The 18377-nt window shown below is 38.0% G+C and overlaps 1 protein-coding gene across 1 annotated transcript; it reads left to right on the top strand.

Annotated features, from left to right (window-relative positions):
* The first annotated feature begins 1650 nt into the window (after nt 1-1650).
* LOC113067190 (anoctamin-9-like) lies at nt 1651-17956 on the top strand. The gene is made up of 24 exons (XM_026239491.1): nt 1651-1904; nt 3165-3239; nt 3652-3771; nt 4068-4213; nt 5113-5165; nt 5267-5334; nt 5631-5710; nt 5815-5949; nt 6118-6211; nt 7440-7500; nt 7577-7659; nt 8366-8470; nt 8570-8737; nt 9519-9555; nt 9651-9762; nt 10006-10063; nt 10183-10280; nt 10910-11091; nt 11299-11451; nt 16746-16893; nt 16983-17105; nt 17258-17351; nt 17438-17550; nt 17680-17956. The coding sequence occupies exons 1-24, from the start codon at nt 1875-1877 to the stop codon at nt 17780-17782; spliced, it is 2439 nt and encodes an 812-aa protein (XP_026095276.1). The 5' UTR covers nt 1651-1874; the 3' UTR covers nt 17783-17956.
* Nucleotides 17957-18377: the final 421 nt, after the last annotated feature.

Below are 18377 nucleotides of genomic sequence, written 5' to 3'. Positions count from 1 at the left end.
CAGCGGCACTCCATCCCTGAGTCAGAAGTATAAATTGTAATATTAATTTACAATGGGGTTAGTGGTGTATTCTCACATTAGTCTGAACAAAAATTGCAGACAGGGTTATTAAAAATTAACATTCATTCTCTGCCAGCGCTTTTCTCAGTTGTTTAAACAAAGCAGCGCTGCTCTCATAAATGATGCTTTATCAGATCAAATGAAAACCACATTGATACATTTCTGAAGACATTCGGTTCCCTTCAGAGATTCAGAGAAAACTTGAATTAGTGGGAATGAGAAAAAAACGTAGTCTATATTGACGAGGAAAGTCCACTGATGAGTTATCAGCGTAAGCCTTTAAGCGCCTGGGCTCATACACTCTTGCTAAAGAAACTCCTTTAAATGTGCTCATTACAGAAACTCCTCTAAATGGCCAGCACAACTGAACATTATACACTAACATGCTTTTGTTGCTGTTTACTGAAAAAGATGTTTTAAAAAAAACTTAATCCTAAATGTACTCTCCTAATGTAGTCCCTTGCGATGCATGATGGGAACTCCAGACAGCACAAGAAGTTGTGTGAATAAATTATTAATGTAGGTTTAAGACAAATTAAAGTAAACCTGAATTGTTAAATAAACAAATAAATAAAAATAATAATAAATAAATAGAGTGTAGCTTACACAATACAATTTTCAAAAATCATGTTACTTCAGCTTCATTAAACTGAACACGAAACAATAAATTAATAAATAAATAAATAAATACATACATACATTTTTGAGTGTAGAAATGGTGTATAAGGCATGTAAGGATGTAAGTAATTGTGAATTTCATTGGTCTTTCATCCTAGATAAAACAAATAAATAAATAAAACAAGTAATCAATCAATCAAAAAAAATATTAATATGTAAAATTCATGAAAATTTAAAATAATTCATTACTGTGTGATGAAAGGGGTTAGTATCAAGGTGGTTTCTGTTAAAGTGATATACAAAAATGTTTCAATAGGTGACAAACAAACAAACACAATAAATACATAATTAAATTAAACAAGCAAGCAAACAAACAAATACAAATAAATGAATAAACACACACATATGAAGTGAACTTGTATAAGGTCGAGGCTCCAGTGTCTCTCAGAGTCCGGCTGCACGCTCTCTTATTGAGCTCGTGCTCCATCTATCGGCGAAACTTGCCTGGGACTGAAACAGAGCCTGGGTTACTCACACGAAGGGATTCAAGTAACTCAAGGGATTTTATTTAGGCTACAGTAAAGTGATAAAGTGTTACTTACTGCCACAAGATCAATACGCTTCCTTTAATTATTGAAGTTAATTAACAGAATTTTATAAATACAAAGTGAGTGTATAATATTTTTTAAACATATTTTGCGATTATATATTATAATGCTATTATATCTTTGCATTTAAAATGTAATTAGAATGTATTATTATTATTATTATTATTTATTTATTTATTTATTTATTTATTTATTTATTTATTTATTTATTTTTACTATTATTATTATTTTACTATTATTACTTTTGTTTTATTATAAAATATAAAAGAGGGTCATATTAGACTGTTTGTGTTACCGTGCTCTCGTGACGCAGGTTAGGGTTAGGGTTTTGTCATCAGACGTAAGCGCGCGCCTTTGATGACATCACGAGTAATCCGGCGACATTCCACAGCGTCAGTGTCAAGTGAAACCAACAATAGCTGTTCCGTTCCCTGTCGCTGCACGGAAGTCTATCTGAGTTTCAGATGACTCTTTTGTGCGAACTCTTCTGTGATGGCGAACGATGAAAGATTGATCTAAGCTGACAAGTGTCTGCGATCTCGTGTGAAACCAGCGCAGCTGTCACACACCTGGACGGATCTGAAGAGGATGGCGCGAAAGATTGGTCACCGGAGGCAGGTGAGATGAACTTCACTGTCAGTCTCACTGATTCGTTTTTGCCTCCGTTTCTCAGTGCTTCACTAAACGCATGCACACTGATAACAGAGAACACACAGACTTTATAGTCCACAGCCAGACGGTCTGCATGAATCATGTCTTATAAATATGAATAGTTAATGTGCTTGCCAATTGATTTTTATATATAGCTATAACCACAGAGTTGTTCCTTGATAACACTGATTCACTAAAGAATGACTTCAGGTTTTCTGTTTTGCTTTGTGACAATGCACACAAATCAATGCCAGCAAGGCAGCATTAAACCCACAATGAGTTTCACTCTGAAATCTGAGATTGAGGTCTTCAACAGGGTGATTTAAAAGAATAAACCTTTATTATAGATAAAGATAATGCACTTTTCACCCTGATTGAGGTGTGCTGTGAATGTAAGGGAAGTAAGTCCGAAAAACAAACCCAAACCCACAGAGACTTCCACACAGAGATAATGGTTTGATTGACAGCGTGAAACTGTCACTCAATTCAAGGTAAGTTGGAGAAGCAGTATCTATAGACACAGTATCTGTTTAGCTCATGCCAAGTAACACAAAACATTCAATTGTCTTCCATTACCAATCAAAACACTTGCTGTTGTCGCAGAACCTCTGTGGGACGTTTACGCAGCTCGCAGCTCTTCTGACTGTTTTAAGGGTTGCTTTAAGAAAGCTAGCTTTGATAGCTACACATGGTGACTATCTAGAATCAGATTGTATCTAGGTATGTGAACTACAACAGCTGTGAAGAAGCAGAAACTATGTAAACCCCCTTGACTAGATTGCTTGAGTTAGCATGAAGGTATTTCTGGCATCCACAGACACGCTCTCAGAATATACGAAAGGTCGCTTCGCCAGTTCTGGTTTCACAATGAACTTTAAGATCGAGACGGTCAGGAGAGTGAAAGTAGAACTTGGTAGATTTCCAGGACTTTCCAAAATGTTTTAATTCGATGTCAGTTTACAGTAGTGTGCATGGAGCTGCATCTGTGCTTTATTTCATTAGAGTAAGAAGGCAAGGTCAGAAGCGATTGAAAAGTCAATGAACAGGTTTGATACTGATCTAAAGGGTATTTCTGAACCCTCAGTCTGTGATCTCTTATCTTACAGTATACATTCTTTTACTGACAGTTACTGTGTGAAGAATATAATAGTGATGTTGCATGTCTTCCTTTTTCTCTTCTTGGGAATAAGGCTATTGTTGTGAACTGTATATATTGTGTTGTTGTAGGGGAGTATTGAGCTTTTAGAAAGCATCGGTGTGGTGAATGAGAACGGCTGTGAAAACCCATCTGTGCCGCCAGTGGTAAGAGACACAGCACACAGCTCATGATGGCTTCAGTGTGAGACCACCAGTGAAGATACCACTGTTTTTATCAATTATAATATCAGAGAAACGATAAAGTGGCATCTGGTCTGATTTACAGTAAACTAAATCAGTCCGGTGTGTTTTGAAAATGTTTCCAAGACTATATTTTATGGTTCATTACAAAGAAAGGGGTGTCTGAGCTAAAGATAGTATTTGCATGATTACAAATCCCTCTGAAAGTTCATAAATAAACAAACAAACGTGATTTTCAATGTGGTCTCACTTGTTGATGCCACTGTTTATAGCTAATACACATAAAATAGTCACTACAATGATATGAATGATGATGTTTTTATAGTAATATGATCATTTATTAACACTGCTTTGTTCATCTTCTTTTGTACATCAGCAAACTCCTCTGACGTTCGATTATGTTCTGGTGGCAAAGACCTCAGACGATGAGAACAGCCAGTTGATCAGAAAACAGAGAGCATTCATTAAAACTTTAGAGAAGAAATTAGATGTATATGTAAGTGAGTTTTTCCATTTTTGATTTCTTGTTTTAGGTATTTTTCTAAATATGTAATGTCTTGACATATAAAGGGAATGTTCCTCTTTTTATCATGTGAAAGTGTAATTGTTGTTTTCCAAGGAAAGAAAAAAAGAAGCGTGATTGCTGAATTAAGTGTAAAACTGGTTTTATTGGTCTTGAAAGTCACTGATACAGTTCAAAGTTAAATTAGCAAGACTTGGCTGTGCTTACCACAAAAACTAGACTTGACTTGACACTGTTTTATTATATTGTGAAACTTTTTTTTTTTTTAGAATTTCAGAAATGATGATGATGACAAGGTGTTTTATTGCATCAGAGCGCCAGAAAAGATTTTTGAGACGTACCGGTATCTCCTGAAGGTGTCTGACGCCTGTAACTGGAGCTGTGAGCAGCAGGGGACTATACCTCAGTCAACCAGGTAAAACATTACACCAACACACTCCCAAACACATCCAGGACGTCACCGAAACAGCTTCAATCAAGAGACAGCAGTCGTAGGACATATGTCTACGTCATGTGCTAACTATCTCTCTATTAGTACACTGTGTGCACTGACTATATGCATGTGTATATTGCACATTATCACCTGTTGAAGTCTGTATGTTATTTGTAAAATGTTTCTGGATTTCTGGAGCACGCTCTAAGAATTTGACTCATCTTGTTGATGTGACAATAAAAGTGACTTGACTTTGACTTGACTTCACTTTTATTAACAATAAGCCAGATTAACAAACATGCAAGAAACACAACCTACTAAACACAGAGGAGAACAAAAAACGACTCAAACTGAGAGCCATGGCAAGAAACAAACAAGCTAGGGCACGTGAACATAATCGATTAACCAGTGAGTAACTTAGAAAACAAACTAATGGTGGGGAAAATAGAGAAAAAAAGTAGTTTAAAGCAAACACAGGAACAAGGAAGCAATAAAACTAAATAAAGCATAAATGTGGAAATAGAAAGAAGTCTAGTCAAACAAGCAAGCAAACAAAAATGTTCTTCACTTCCCTTAAACTTTGGTGTGAAACTCATCCTGCAGAAGAGATGTGTGCTTATACTTTTCTAAGTGATATATCATTTAAGCTTATAAAAAGACAATAAAGCTGGTAAATAATCACGTACACTTAAGTGATTGGTATGGACCGTATTAGTAAGTCTAGTACGCAATCATCCTAAACACACTAGCATCACGCAGCAGTGCCCTATTCTCTGTTTATGATGCAGTGAAGAAAGGTGCCGTGGTCACCATTGCATTGTTAAACTGTATTCTACACAAATAAAGAAGAGGTTTTGATCTCTACTGTGGCTCTGTTTCAGGATTCGTATCGTTGATTTCATTCTGCATCACACACACATTGATTCAGAGGAGGGTGAGTAAGAGTTTGCTCGCTAGATTGCACATTCATTGCATATTACATGATACATCACAGTCGATTCTGTAATGCCGTCTCTTGCTTTACCTCTTTCTCAGGTGTTTCCGAATATCTGCCAGATCTCATGAAAAAAAATGTTTTTGAGACTCACTTTTGTTTACACGAGGTTTGATTTGATTTCCTCTCGCTCATACACCTGTCACACAGAGTCAGAGTCATAGGCAAATGTATTGAACTATACCCGTGGTGATAATTACACAGAGCACTACAGGAAAAGTATCTGGTCACAACGAGTATCTGATTGCAAACATACAAGAAGCAGAGTTACACACGTGCAGAAACCATCCAGTTCTTACATTCTGCATACTCAGAATATTACATCATTTCTTGAGGATTATGCCATGTCACTATTAATTTAGTATCACTATTAAAAAGCATTCATGTGTGCCCTTTTAATCCTAGAAAAAGGAGCAGAAAGACCTGAAGCAGAGCTGGGCTCGATGGTCTGCTTGTTTCAGAGGGCAACCCATCACTAACGTCAGGTGCTCGTTCCTTTGGTTTCCTGATTTGACTCATCTCTTTATCTGTTATAGACTTACTCCCATTCTGGTACAAATTGAAATAAATGTATTGTGTTTGTTGTCAGAAACTACCTTGGTGAGAAGGTGGCTCTGTATTTCCTGTGGCTGGGTTGGTACACATTTCTCTTGATTCCTGCTTCTCTTATTGGTGTGGTAGTCTTCCTGTATGGCCTGGCCTTTTACAACACAAGTCCTCTCATGTGAGTAACCTAGTATTAATAAACATCACTGTTTGATGTTGAGGACATCTTTGTTGTCCTTTGTTCAATAGACAAAGAAAAAAAGGTATTGAATTGCCATTTGATATCTAATGTAAAATATGGGTCCTGAAGTAAAACCAGCTGGTGTGTGTGTGTGTGTGTGTGCAGAAAAGAGGTGTGCCAGTCCAACGTAATTATGTGCCCTCTGTGCGATAATACATGCAGAGTTTGGGAGCTTTCTGACACCTGCATGTATGCAAAGGTACTGAACTTTTTATTAATGTTACTGTGCACTGACACACTTGCATATCTACATAGACACACAGATGCGATGACTCAATCAATCCTTGGCTTTAACACATTGCTTAATAATGCAAGCATCATGTATCATGTGTTGTGATGCAACACTGTCTCCAGGTCCAAGCCTCTTCTCCGTTTCAAGTGAGAATATCTCAGCAGCAAATGAGCATTCATTTATAGCACCTCTTCACGTTCACTGTGTACACCACAGTCTCTGGGCTCAGTGTCCAATAATTTAATTCAGGAAAGATGATTCGCAGTCTGGCCAACTGAGATTTTGCTATAGAGATAAATGTTTAGGCCATTATTTTGTGATATTAGTGCAACATTTCTGTCGTGACAAAAGAGTTTAGCATGGTAATATACACGGCAAAGTTAATATGTATGGTCTTGGATGCATAGATTTCCTACAATGCTGCGGCAGAGTAAGTACCGTATTTTCCGGACTATAAGTCACACTTTTTTTCATAGTTTGGCTGGTCCTGCGACTTATAGTCAGGTGTGACTTATCAAAATTAATTTGACATGAACCAAGAGAAAACATTACCGTCTCCAGCCGCCAGAGGGCGCTCTATACTACTCAGTGCTCCTGTAGTCTACACGACATAGAGCGCCCTCTCGTGGCTGTAGATGGTAATGTTTTCTGTTGGTTCTAAATGAATGCGACTTATATATGTTTTTTTCTCCGTCATGACGTATTTTTGGACTGATGCGACTTATACTCAGGTGCGACTTATAGTCCGAAAAATACGGTACTGAGATTTGCTACAGCCAATAAATCCAAAGACATTCTCCTGTAAGCATGTAAAAAATACTGCTGTTGCACATATAACATGTGAAATAACCCCCATATATAACACATGAAATCACCTCGTAGTAGATGCATACAGGTGGAGCTGGGGAGGTGGAGGGTTTCTCAAATGCGCTGCAACTGCTACAGCAAACACTAGCCGTGTATTTGAATGTTAAGCAGCAAACAAACCCATCGGCTGTGCTGTGTGAATAATGAGTGTATTTTAGCACAAACTCTGACACAAGTAATGGTTTAAAAATAGAAGACAAATGTATAAATGTTTTTGTGCTAATGTTTACAGCTGTTAGCATTACTGGAAGAACGTTTGCCATTTTTAATATAAAGGTTAAATATTGTAATTGGTGCTGACACTCGTGTTTTGGGTCACATGTTGCAGGTGAGCCTTCTGTTTGATAATGAGGGAACAGTAGCTTTCGCCATGTTCATGGCAGTGTGGGGTAAGTTCAACAGCTCTGACCGCATTTGAGTTGGACTGAGTCAGTGTTATGTCAGATGCTAATGTCTTCTCCACAGCCACTGTGTTTCTGGAGTTCTGGAAGCGCCACAGATCATCGTACGTGTGCGCATGGAAGGTCTTTGACTGGTGTGAAGAAGAGGTACGACCAAGTAACAGACTATAACAACACTGATGCTTTTTTATGGGGCGATAGCAACTGTTAGGTTAGAACAGCATTGGCTGTGTTAATAGAGCAGGATCCTTTTCAGCCATTAAAGGGTAACTAAACCCCTGGTCAGAGCCTGACTCCACCCACTGACAATATTTGAAAAATACACCATATATTGTAGAATTAAAACACTTTATACTCAAATGTCAAAAAAGTTACTCGAATCAATGAACAGCTCTAATAAAGCCCCGTTCTTATAGATAATTAACTAAAAAAAGCTGGTTTAGGGTTTAGTTACTCTTAAACCTTTCAAAGATATTGTTGCTATTATATGGCTTAAAAAGACTCTGTTTTAGAAATGGTCAGGTTTAGGATAGAGGTTGGTAAATTGCTCAGAAATAGCTCTGATATTATAAGCATATATATATATATATATATATATATATATATATATATATATATATATATATATATATATATATATATATATATATATATATATAAATGAGTTTCAAATGCATGCAAATAATTAAATGCATCTTAATCTGATGCAGTTAAAAAGTAATGAAGCTCCCCTTCGAGGGAACCCCAACGCTGCGTCAGTTTGATGATGCAGCATCTTGTTCCCTTCTTGTGGAACTGCAAATGTTTAGGGATATTTTTATAACGTGATTGTGCATGTGCTTGTATCATACAGGAGGAGCTGATTCTGGAGATTGTAAATAATGCACAGTGTGAACCCAAGATGCCCAGGCACTCTTATCTGCGCTCCACTATAGTACTGGTTTTAGTCACACTCATGGTAAGAAACTGAATGTGTTGCATTACTTTCATAGAAAGTGTATAATTCCTGTATGCATGTCTAACTGGCTTTGATTTCTCTCTGGTGCTGGGTCTTCAGTTGCTGGTCATCATCGGTCTGACTCATGTCCTGGTTGTGAGTCGAGTGATCGCTACTGTGCTGCTGGCCGAAAACAGTAGATGGCAGGTCATTACTGAGAATTCACAAACAGTTGCTGTGATGCTCGGAGCCGTGCTTCACTACATCACCATCACCGTCATGACTCGGGTAAAAGCTCACAAACCTCCCACTCTCAGTCAGAGAACAGATGGTTGTCTTCATTTTGTTTTAATAAAGTCTTATGTTTTCTACTTGCTTTTTACATTCAGAGTCAGGTAATTAATTGGATATTCTCATTCTAGAGTGCATTGTGTTAGACAAAACCTGTAAACGCCAATGAGTGCAAGATATTTTATATCACTTCTGTAAGAAAAACTCTTTTTTCTAATATGTACAGTATAAATGCTAAAAGGTCTGTTCTTTACTTAAAGTATAATTTATTTTACAGTTTTAAGTACCCAGTAATAGTTCAGTATAATTCAAATGGATTATTTGACCCAATTTGTAAAATACAATTATGTGCTATACGTTTTGTGTTGTTAGCTTTATTACATGCTAACATCAAGCCATATGCTAACACCATTCAGTTTCAAAGACTAATCGGATGTCTGTTTCCATCATAGAGATAATTGTATTTCGATGTTCCAAAACAACACAAAACTCAATAAAATAAAAAAGACCAAAATTGACCAAATTGTGTAAGATAATCCATTTGAATTAAACCTGTAAAATAAATACATACTGTAGTTGATGATAAGAACAGATTCTTTTTTTCTCACTATGTTCACTATCTTGGATTTTATGTGTGTGTGTGTGTGTGTGTGTGTGTTAGTTTTAGAGTTTGTTGCAAATACACTTTTATACATTAAAATGCTGGTTTTGGAAAATCACTCTCTCTTTCCCCTTTCTCTGATGATAACAACAGTTCATGTACAATAATTTTATGCAGGTCAACTGTACAGTGGCCATGAAGCTGAGTGAAATAGGTCAGTTGAACAGAGTTTGTGGCTTTAATTATCAGACATTTTGATTGTAAACCATATTTTTTCATAATAAAAAACATACTTTTTTCTGCTTATAGAGAATAAGCACTCCAATGCTGCGGTTGAAAGGAGTTTCACAGTCAAGATGTTCATATTCCAGTTCTTTACCATGTTCTCCTCTCTCATATACACAGCTTTCTTTCTGGGAAGGTAGCCTGGACAATAAAAAGTTTAATGATATGATATAATACGATACGATATGATACGATATGATACAATATGATACGATACGGTATTTTATGCCTTTACCAGATACAATACAAAGACAATATAATAATTTTCCTTAGACATGATTTTGATAATAATATTTTTGTGTAGCCGTGTTAAATTATTATATCCATATTTTTTATAACATATTTGCTAGTGAGCACTGAGCAGTAATTTGTGTTTTAGGATCAATGGTCACCCTGGAGGATATGTGAGGATATCTGGGAAATGGAGGCTGGAGGAGGTGTGGCCCTATCATTTGTTATCATTGTAGTCTTCTCTACATCTACAAATGCACTACTATGTTCTGTGTTTCACTTTTTCATGCCTTTTTAATGCAATATTACATCCCTTTCAATTCAGTGTCACCCAAGTGGCTGTCTCACAGATTTGTTCATTCAGATGTCTATAATCATGGTACTTAAACAGACCTTCAACAATATCTTTGAATATTCTGGTCCGTAAGTGCAACTTTTTTATTTGTTTTGTGTGGGATATGCGTTTGGTAATTTAACACTGGCATTGGGAAACAACAACTTCAAAACTAAAATCTATTTTTTGTTGAACACGGACAGCTTCACTTTAATGTCACTTCAAACCTTTATTCTTTTGTGTTGACTATGCTGGCATTATATGCAACAAAAAGCAGCAGTACAACCAATGTACTCTTATCAATCAATTGGTCAAAAAACATCAAACTCGCAAGTTTAGTGAACCGGTTGGAGCAGTTCTCAGCTTGCATGAAATTAACCCCCTTCTGTTTTATGCATGCTTATGGCTTATGAGGTGTAAATCAGTTTAATGGCTAGCTGTTCATATGATAATGTCTAGTTAAAGATAAACATTTGGAACATAGTTTTATTGTAATAATACTAACAACAACAAAAATAAACATTAAAATGTTACTGAAAGTAATGTTTAGGTAGTATATTATTATTACACAGACCAATTCATCTTGAGTTAAGGAACCTGAACCTGAATCGCAATCATGCAAATTCCCGTGCCAATTTAACGCTGTTTAATGAACTTTGAATAATGCACAGTACATTTTTTACATATAATAAACACCTTTTTGTACGTCTTTCTGCAGCTGGTTTAGTCGGTGGTTGAAGAGGAAGAAGGCCCAGAAGTTTAGGAGAAGGTGTGCCAAATGCTTTAAGAAGGAGGAAGGATCCGAACTCTGTGAGATCTGCAAAATCGAAGACCTGCACAGAAACTACAGCCTGATTAAAACGGATTGCTTCAGCCTCTTTAATGAGTTCTTGGAAATGGGTACAGATCTTGAAAATATACTTAAAGATTCAAATGTTTTTTGGGGTTTTTTTGGACCTGGAGGTGGGCTCTTTTGATGTATGCCAGTAATAACCACACCTCCAACTAACATATAGCTACATGCTAACATCGAAAAGATTTGCATGAAATAGTTTGTTTGAAACACAGATTTCTGAAATTTTGCATTGTCTTTTTTCCCCTCCCCAGTGATCCAGTTCAGTTTTACTACCATCTTTGTAGCAGCATTTCCTTTGGCTCCTTTATTGGCTCTTCTAAACAACATCATTGAGATCCGATTGGATGCCATTAAGATGGTCAGCCTTGAGCGCAGACTAGTGCCAACGAAGGCCAATGATATTGGTGAGAGAGTATGAGTATTCAAACTTCTTCTAGACCATTTGTCTGATTTTCATGAAATTTGAACCAAATCATCTTCAGACCGTGTAAATCAGTTTGATCACTCAAACCATTCTTAACTCACAGACGAATTTGCCAAAGAGCTCGTCAAAGTGGACGTGAGGCTGTATCTCCACAACACTTTAGCATATTCAGACTAAACTTGGTTACCTGCACAGTGCCACCTAGTGGTCAGGAGATATGAAAATGGCTCTTTTAACTCCAAAATCACAAGTCTGGTCTCTTTACATTTGTAGCAGCATGCTGAGTAAAATAATAACCAGTTCCCTTTCAAGGGAACTTCAAACTGCAACTGCATCCTGTAGGGGGCGCCATTGGGAACACCTCGTTGTGACCGGACCATAAATAAGCACCGGGAAAACATATTACCATCTTCTTCATCTTCATTGACTGTTTTTTTTTTAAGCATACAGCATCTAGGAGTGCATGTTTCTTGCCAGAGGCTTTGATCTGATACCTGCCGTTCACACGGCCTGTGTGGTAGTGGTCTGTGTGTAGTAGTGAAGAGCAATCGCAAGCGTTCAGCTCTCGGGGGAGTTGGATGCGCTCATTGTGATGCATTCGTTAGACTCAGAGGGGATGTGAGTATTTCACTGTTTACCAGAGTTTGTAGCAATATTTGCATGAGTGCGTTTGCCTCTCGCTGGAATAGCGATGCATACGCGGCAGCAGTTTATGCTCGTGCTTGATTACTGTGATAATCTAACGAGTGGGCGGAGCGTGTTTAGATCCTGCGGGAGCTGAATACATGCTGCGCTTTGTGTCGCGGTGAAAACATGTAAAGGATCTGACGGGAAATTTCTCCCTATCAGTAATTTCCTTTTGTTTATGCTGCACTTCGGCTCAATTTTTTTAATAAAACATAAAAAACCTTATTAAGCAGGCACTAGCAAAACATTTAAAGGATGTGTGCATCCATGTCATCATTGTTTGATACCCGATGACACAAAATCTTGGCATTGGTTGTTTGGGCTAAGAGCATGCATGCAATGTCCTTGTGGGGGCAATTTGCATGCATTTGTGAGCGTTTAAAAAATAAAATGAAAGTCTCCGCTCTTGGTTGTCTCTCTTTTCGAGGAAAGAGGGGCAGGCCTCTGCTTTCCTTGAGCTGTTGAGGTTATGGAACAGTCTACGCCAAGGTTGGACTTGCCGTGGAAACGTGCTAAGGTTACATTTTGAAGAGCGTTATCTTTCTGGCCATAGCCCTCCAGTTCAGGTGAGCCTTCCATTTCTTCCTGATCTCCGTACAGTGATCAAGTAGAAATGGAAGTGGCCATTTTTCTTGTGCATTGAACGATTCCAGCATACGAGTATGCAATACTGAGGTGATGCGAAGAAACGGTTTCAGAATGAGGTAGGAGTCGCCCCAGAGTCGTCCTGGCAGATATCTGGAAGTAAGGCTTTCTTTTTGATGCTCTGGTCTCGCCTTCCTAATTTTTTGGTACCTCCGTTGAGACATCCTTCATGAACAACCAGGTCTGAGTCCGAACAACATAGGGGTCCTGTTTCATCTTGGTCTGAAGGTCAGAGGTGGGCACAGAAGGCGAGTGTCATGGCTCGTGCTCCTCCCCCACCTACGGGTAGGTGTAGGAGGAATCAAATTTGGGGGTTTTTACATCTTCCCCTTCCTAATTCCCCTATAACCGAGGTGACCGAGGTTAGGTGGGAACTTCCTGCATTAAGGTCTCCTCTTGAGCGGGGCTCCATGATAGCCCTGATTCAGGCTTCATGCTTCCGGTATCTGGCGGCAAGACTATAGGTTTCTGCGGGATCCTTCTTGATCATCAGACACGGCACAGCACTGCAAGGAATTTCTGGGATGTCCGGCCAGGTCACCCTGAGAGGCTTCCTGGTCGCTTGGATATCCCTTCTTGCTGAAGCATCAGGTGGGAAGTGGAAGTGGCAGTTACGGAAGTCTTCTTGTGAGGTGATGCTCCCCTCGCCTTTGAGCTCGCCTCTCCTGTGTGGTTCGGCACCTCTGCGATGCTTAGGAAGCTTTAAAGCCCATCTTTCAAGTTGAAGATCCCTGTGAATGAACGTGTAGATAAATATTGTAGGAACTCGATTTGCATGAAGAAATTAATGATAAATGTGCATTAAAAAAGTTTTTTTAAAAGAAATTGTGAGTAAAAATACTTCTGCTGACAAAAACGCTCTGATCAGAAGTGATGCAATGGCCGGTAAATCTCATCTCTTCATGATGGAGTCAGACAGTGAAGAGGTTGCAGTAGGGTTTAATGTCAACTCTTACGATGGGCCATTGCCGTATAATTATGAGCCGTCTAGGCGAGAGAGGGGTCAGGCAGAGTTAAGGGGAAGGGTAAATGGACAGAGGAGAGAGATAGAGTTGTGGTGTGAGGAGAATCGGTGGAGTGACCACAGGCTATAGCTAATTGTGGCTAACATTGTCTCCATGTTTATCACATTGCAGTATCTTTAATAAATCATATTTAGCAATATTGCTGTCGACTTTGTTGTTTTTCAAGCATCCATGTAGATTGTCACCACCATCTATGCCAGCAACATGTGTCTTAAAATGTTTAATTTAGATCCCAGATTTTAAATGAATGCTGTAGGGTGTAGGCTATAGCTTTCATCTGTGACGGTCAGCTAGTCTGGACAGGGATGGAAATGCTGTGCATTTCTGCACAGCATAGTTTATCATGAAGTAAGGTGTCCGCATGTTCTGCTTCTGCAGATGTCAAGCGTTTGGGCCGTATATCTGAACAACATAACCGGACAGCTGGAATTCCGAACTTAGCCAGCTGTTATACTACTCCCCTCTTAGTATTTCAGATGGACATAGCGTAAATGAGCTCGCATGTACTGTGGAGTACGTGTATGAAAGCAGTTAGTGTTCCGGTTAGGACGGGAATATGCTGTTCATGTAAATACAGTCATTGTTACAAAAACCTACTATAATAACAATTACATCATCCCGACAGTTTCCACGAACTTTCAAATCCGGAGAAAATTATAGTTTAATTAGAAGACACGGCACGTTTCTTTATTTGCATTTTGTCGCCCGTCTATGGAGTCATATAAACTTTGACCCCTCTAGTTTATCTAACTTCCTGCGGAACCGCCAAATACAAAGGTGAACAGAAGCAAAGACGAGACGAGGAAGAAAAAGTAGTAGCCTTGATCGAGACTATTATATTTTATATTTGTTTATATTCGTATTTAAACCTCAATCAATAACTTAGTTATGGATCATGATTATGCTTTGCCTGCATGTTCTGTGAAGCGCAAACGCACGGGTGAAATAAATGACCCGAGAAGGTTTTGGGACAAGAGAAGCAACAAGACACGGGTAAATATTGGAGTTGCATTTCCAAGATAGAGAGAGCTTCGTGACAAGCTGAAACTACAGAGAGATGCCGAACTCGCTTGCATTCTGATAAACAGGTGTGCATCCATTCAGCTAACTGTATCTATCCGTATATTTTGTGAAACGATGATGTCTTGTGTAAAACGCAGACGGACTAGATCTCATGTAAATCTACATTTGTTCTATATCTATCTGGATAAAGTAGCTTCAAATGCAGTTCTCTAACTTGTTCGATATCATAGTATAATGTAATTATTAACGAAAGGCGACCGTGTTTTTTAACATATATTACTACTAGCTAGATGGAATATTGATTTGATAGGGGTCTCATAATTCATATATCTCTCCGTTCGAAAAGACGTGATTGTCAAATTACTAAGTTAGAATGAGTGAGGAATGATAGGGAGCGACAGAGCGCGTGATCCACTGAACAACAACTCCCATGAGCCTTACGCTCTTTCCCAACATCATCAAAGTACGTCTTATGTTATCATTTTGATTGAGTGACCCCTGGTGGCCAAAAATTCCATACTGTACGTTTAAGTTATACAGTTAAATTGAAAGATGGCCTTTAAGTACACATGCTAAGTCTGTGTACTTTCTGAAAACCATATGGTGGTGTGTGTGCACACTGAACACTGCAAACTTTCTAAAATCAGTAAGTGTGCAAGCAAGACACTTTTTAAAATCCGGTATGGTAAGGGTTATGCGCTCGACTTCGTTCCCTTTCTTCGAGATGGGTAGACCTTGTTTCCTTGGGCTCCACTCAACCAGTGTGTTTTTATTTATACACTTCAAGCATCACTTCCCTCAACATGAAGGGCTATTGTGAGCCTAGCACTTCCCCTTAAGCGCTTGAGTTCTCTCCCCTTGTGAGGAGTTGAATTTCTCCCTCCAGGGGCTGTTCTCGTGGTAGTTTGGCAGTGCTCCCCTTTACCAAAAAAAGGGTTTCCTATGAGCGCGCTACTCTCTTTCTGAATTCAGAGTTCTCCTCTAACATGAGAGTTGAGTTCTCTGTTTTTCCCAGAGCACCTGGCATCCAGCAACATCAGGTAAAGCAGGCCCCTTGTTTTGCCACTCTGATGGCATGGGTATACTGTTCCCCATAGCGCCCCCTAGAGGACACTGTCTCATTCCCTACTCAGGGAACCATGGTTACATTCATAACCTGAGACATTTTCTCATGTCAGCCTTTTTGGGTTTCAGCTATTTAGAAAAAATGCTATATTTTATGAATACATTGGCATAGCATTACTTAACCTTTAAGGTACTCCGAATGTTTAAGATTCTCAAAAAATATGATGTAAAAAAATGCTAATAACTTTTCATTAGATTTGAAGATTGTCATGAGACTTGTCTTGATAGACTCCTTTGGTCATGCCACCATCAAAACCAATTTTGCCATAATTGCTTGAAATTCCCATCTGCTATTTTGATTTATGATGAAAACCTACTTTTTCAAACTCCTCCTAGACTGTTGATCCATTTTTCACCAAATTTTAATCTCGGATCATCTTTATACCATTCTGGCAAAAAAAACTAAAACAAATTGAATACAAGTTGATAGATGAAATGGATTTCATTTTCCACTTCAACAGATTTGATGGTATGGTGCCAAAGTGCATCTGAGGCTGTACTGCTGCAAAGCTTTGACATACTGACACCAAACTTTAAGTGTGTCACTTCACACTGATCACACAACATCAATTTGGTAGCAGCACCAGCTATTAATTGTGTTAGTCTGAGCTATGTGTTCCAGTGCAGATTATTTTTATGAATCTGTCACAATTTAATGTAACTTGGCAGAGTCTTGATACTGAAAGGCAGCAGCAAACATCAATAGAGAATGTAAAATTATAATGGGAAAAAAATGTATGCATACATATTACTTTTTGTATTATTTCAGGTGTCTGGACAGATGTGCTTGAGGCGATTGGTGTGCTTGCAGTCATTGCTAATGGACTGGTCATTGGTATATCCTCTGATTTCATTCCTCGACTGGTTTTCCAGTACTTCTATGGGCCTTGTGCCAGCGGCGGTGCTACTGGCATCGAGTGAGCTGAGCTTGATTTTCACAACTGCGTAATCGATATATTTGCAGCAGCACATATGTTTCTTCTAATCGTCCTTGTTTATTTTTCAGTTGTATGGTTGGATACATAAACAACACTCTGTCCATTGCCAATATAAGTGATGAGAGAGTCAGGAAAGATTTCACTCCTGGTCAAATGGTCACTTACAGTGGGATCAGTGTGACGCACTGCAGGTATTGCTATCTATCTAGCTTCATCCGTGGATTTTGGAAAAAATATATATATAATAGGATATTTTACAAAAATTAGCATTTTAGATGCTATTTAATTCAACAAAATATTTGGGCAAAATCGAGGCTTTGACTTTGTACCGTTTTCATTTCAGCTACAGAGACTACAGAAGTCCTGAAGACTTTAGTTTAACTAATCAGTATTGGGTCATTCTGGCAGCGCGATTAGTCTTCATCATCGTGTTTGAGGTACATCTCATACATATAGAAGAACAGCATTTAAGATACGGAGTAATTATCCTAAGATTAATAATCTATGCTATTACTATTTGCAGCATGTAGTGGTGATCTGTAAGTGTGTAGCGAGCTGGTTTGTCCCTACCTCACCCCTGGATGTGAGAAATGAAAGACTGTATGATAAACTCAGGAGACTTAAGGAAGAATTGAGGTCAGTAACAAGAGCTCACACTCTACTGAACCACAAATGTGCATTAAGAATGTAAACCGAGTAAATATTTCATGGAAGTTATTTTAGATGTGTGCATATTCATGTTGTTTTGGGGTCTTGTTTTTCCAGAGTTCAAAGAGCACAACAGGACCCTTTGACCAAACTAAACGAGAATGGAAATGCAAAAAGAACATCTAAACTGAAAAAAGCAAATAAGCTAAATAGTATGTGAGCGAAACTAGCTAAAACTAGATGCCTCCTCGTAAAACTCTTATGACTTCAATCTAGAAGCCTCTGAATTTCGACTGTTGCTAGTCACCTTTTTTTAATAATGTTTTAGATTTTTTTTATTAATTATGTATTGCATCTCACAGTTTGTGAATAAATGACTGCTTGATTAATCGTATATAAAGATGTATACACTACTGTCCAAGTTTTGGGAATCTGTAAGTTTTTTTTTTATCATATTTTTAGAAATATCTTGTGCTCATCAAGGCTGAATTTATTTGATCAAATACAGCAAAAAAAAAAAAAAATTGCCACGTGGTGTAAAATTGCCAATAAAATAGAGTAAAATTGTGAAATATTATTACAACTTTATTTTACTTTGAAAATTTAGGAATAAAGTACCTTTAAAATGTATTAGTGTCAATGTAAAAGTCCATCCTCGCTGAATAAAGTATTAATTAATTTTAAATCAATCAATCGTATTGACCCCAAACTTTAGGTAGTGTAAATATGGAAATGTAAATATTTTTGTGAACTTTGTTAGTTGCACACATTGTATATAATATTTTTTTAGCATGAAAAACCTATTTGTTGTTGTT

Source organism: Carassius auratus, chromosome 50 (genome assembly GCF_003368295.1).
Source record: "Carassius auratus strain Wakin chromosome 50, ASM336829v1, whole genome shotgun sequence".
Taxonomy (NCBI): domain Eukaryota; kingdom Metazoa; phylum Chordata; class Actinopteri; order Cypriniformes; family Cyprinidae; genus Carassius; species Carassius auratus.
Note: the sequence above shows the minus strand (reverse complement) of the source record. Positions and strands in the feature narration are given on the sequence as shown.

Coding starts and splice junctions, on each gene's coding strand:
- LOC113067190 (XM_026239491.1), top strand. CDS start 1,875: ATGGCGCGAAAGATTGGTCACCGGAGGCAG. Junction 6,212..7,439: donor ACACCTGCATGTATGCAAAG/GTACTGAACTTT, acceptor CACATGTTGCAG/GTGAGCCTTCTGTTTGATAA. Junction 10,281..10,909: donor ATCTTTGAATATTCTGGTCC/GTAAGTGCAACT, acceptor GTCTTTCTGCAG/CTGGTTTAGTCGGTGGTTGA.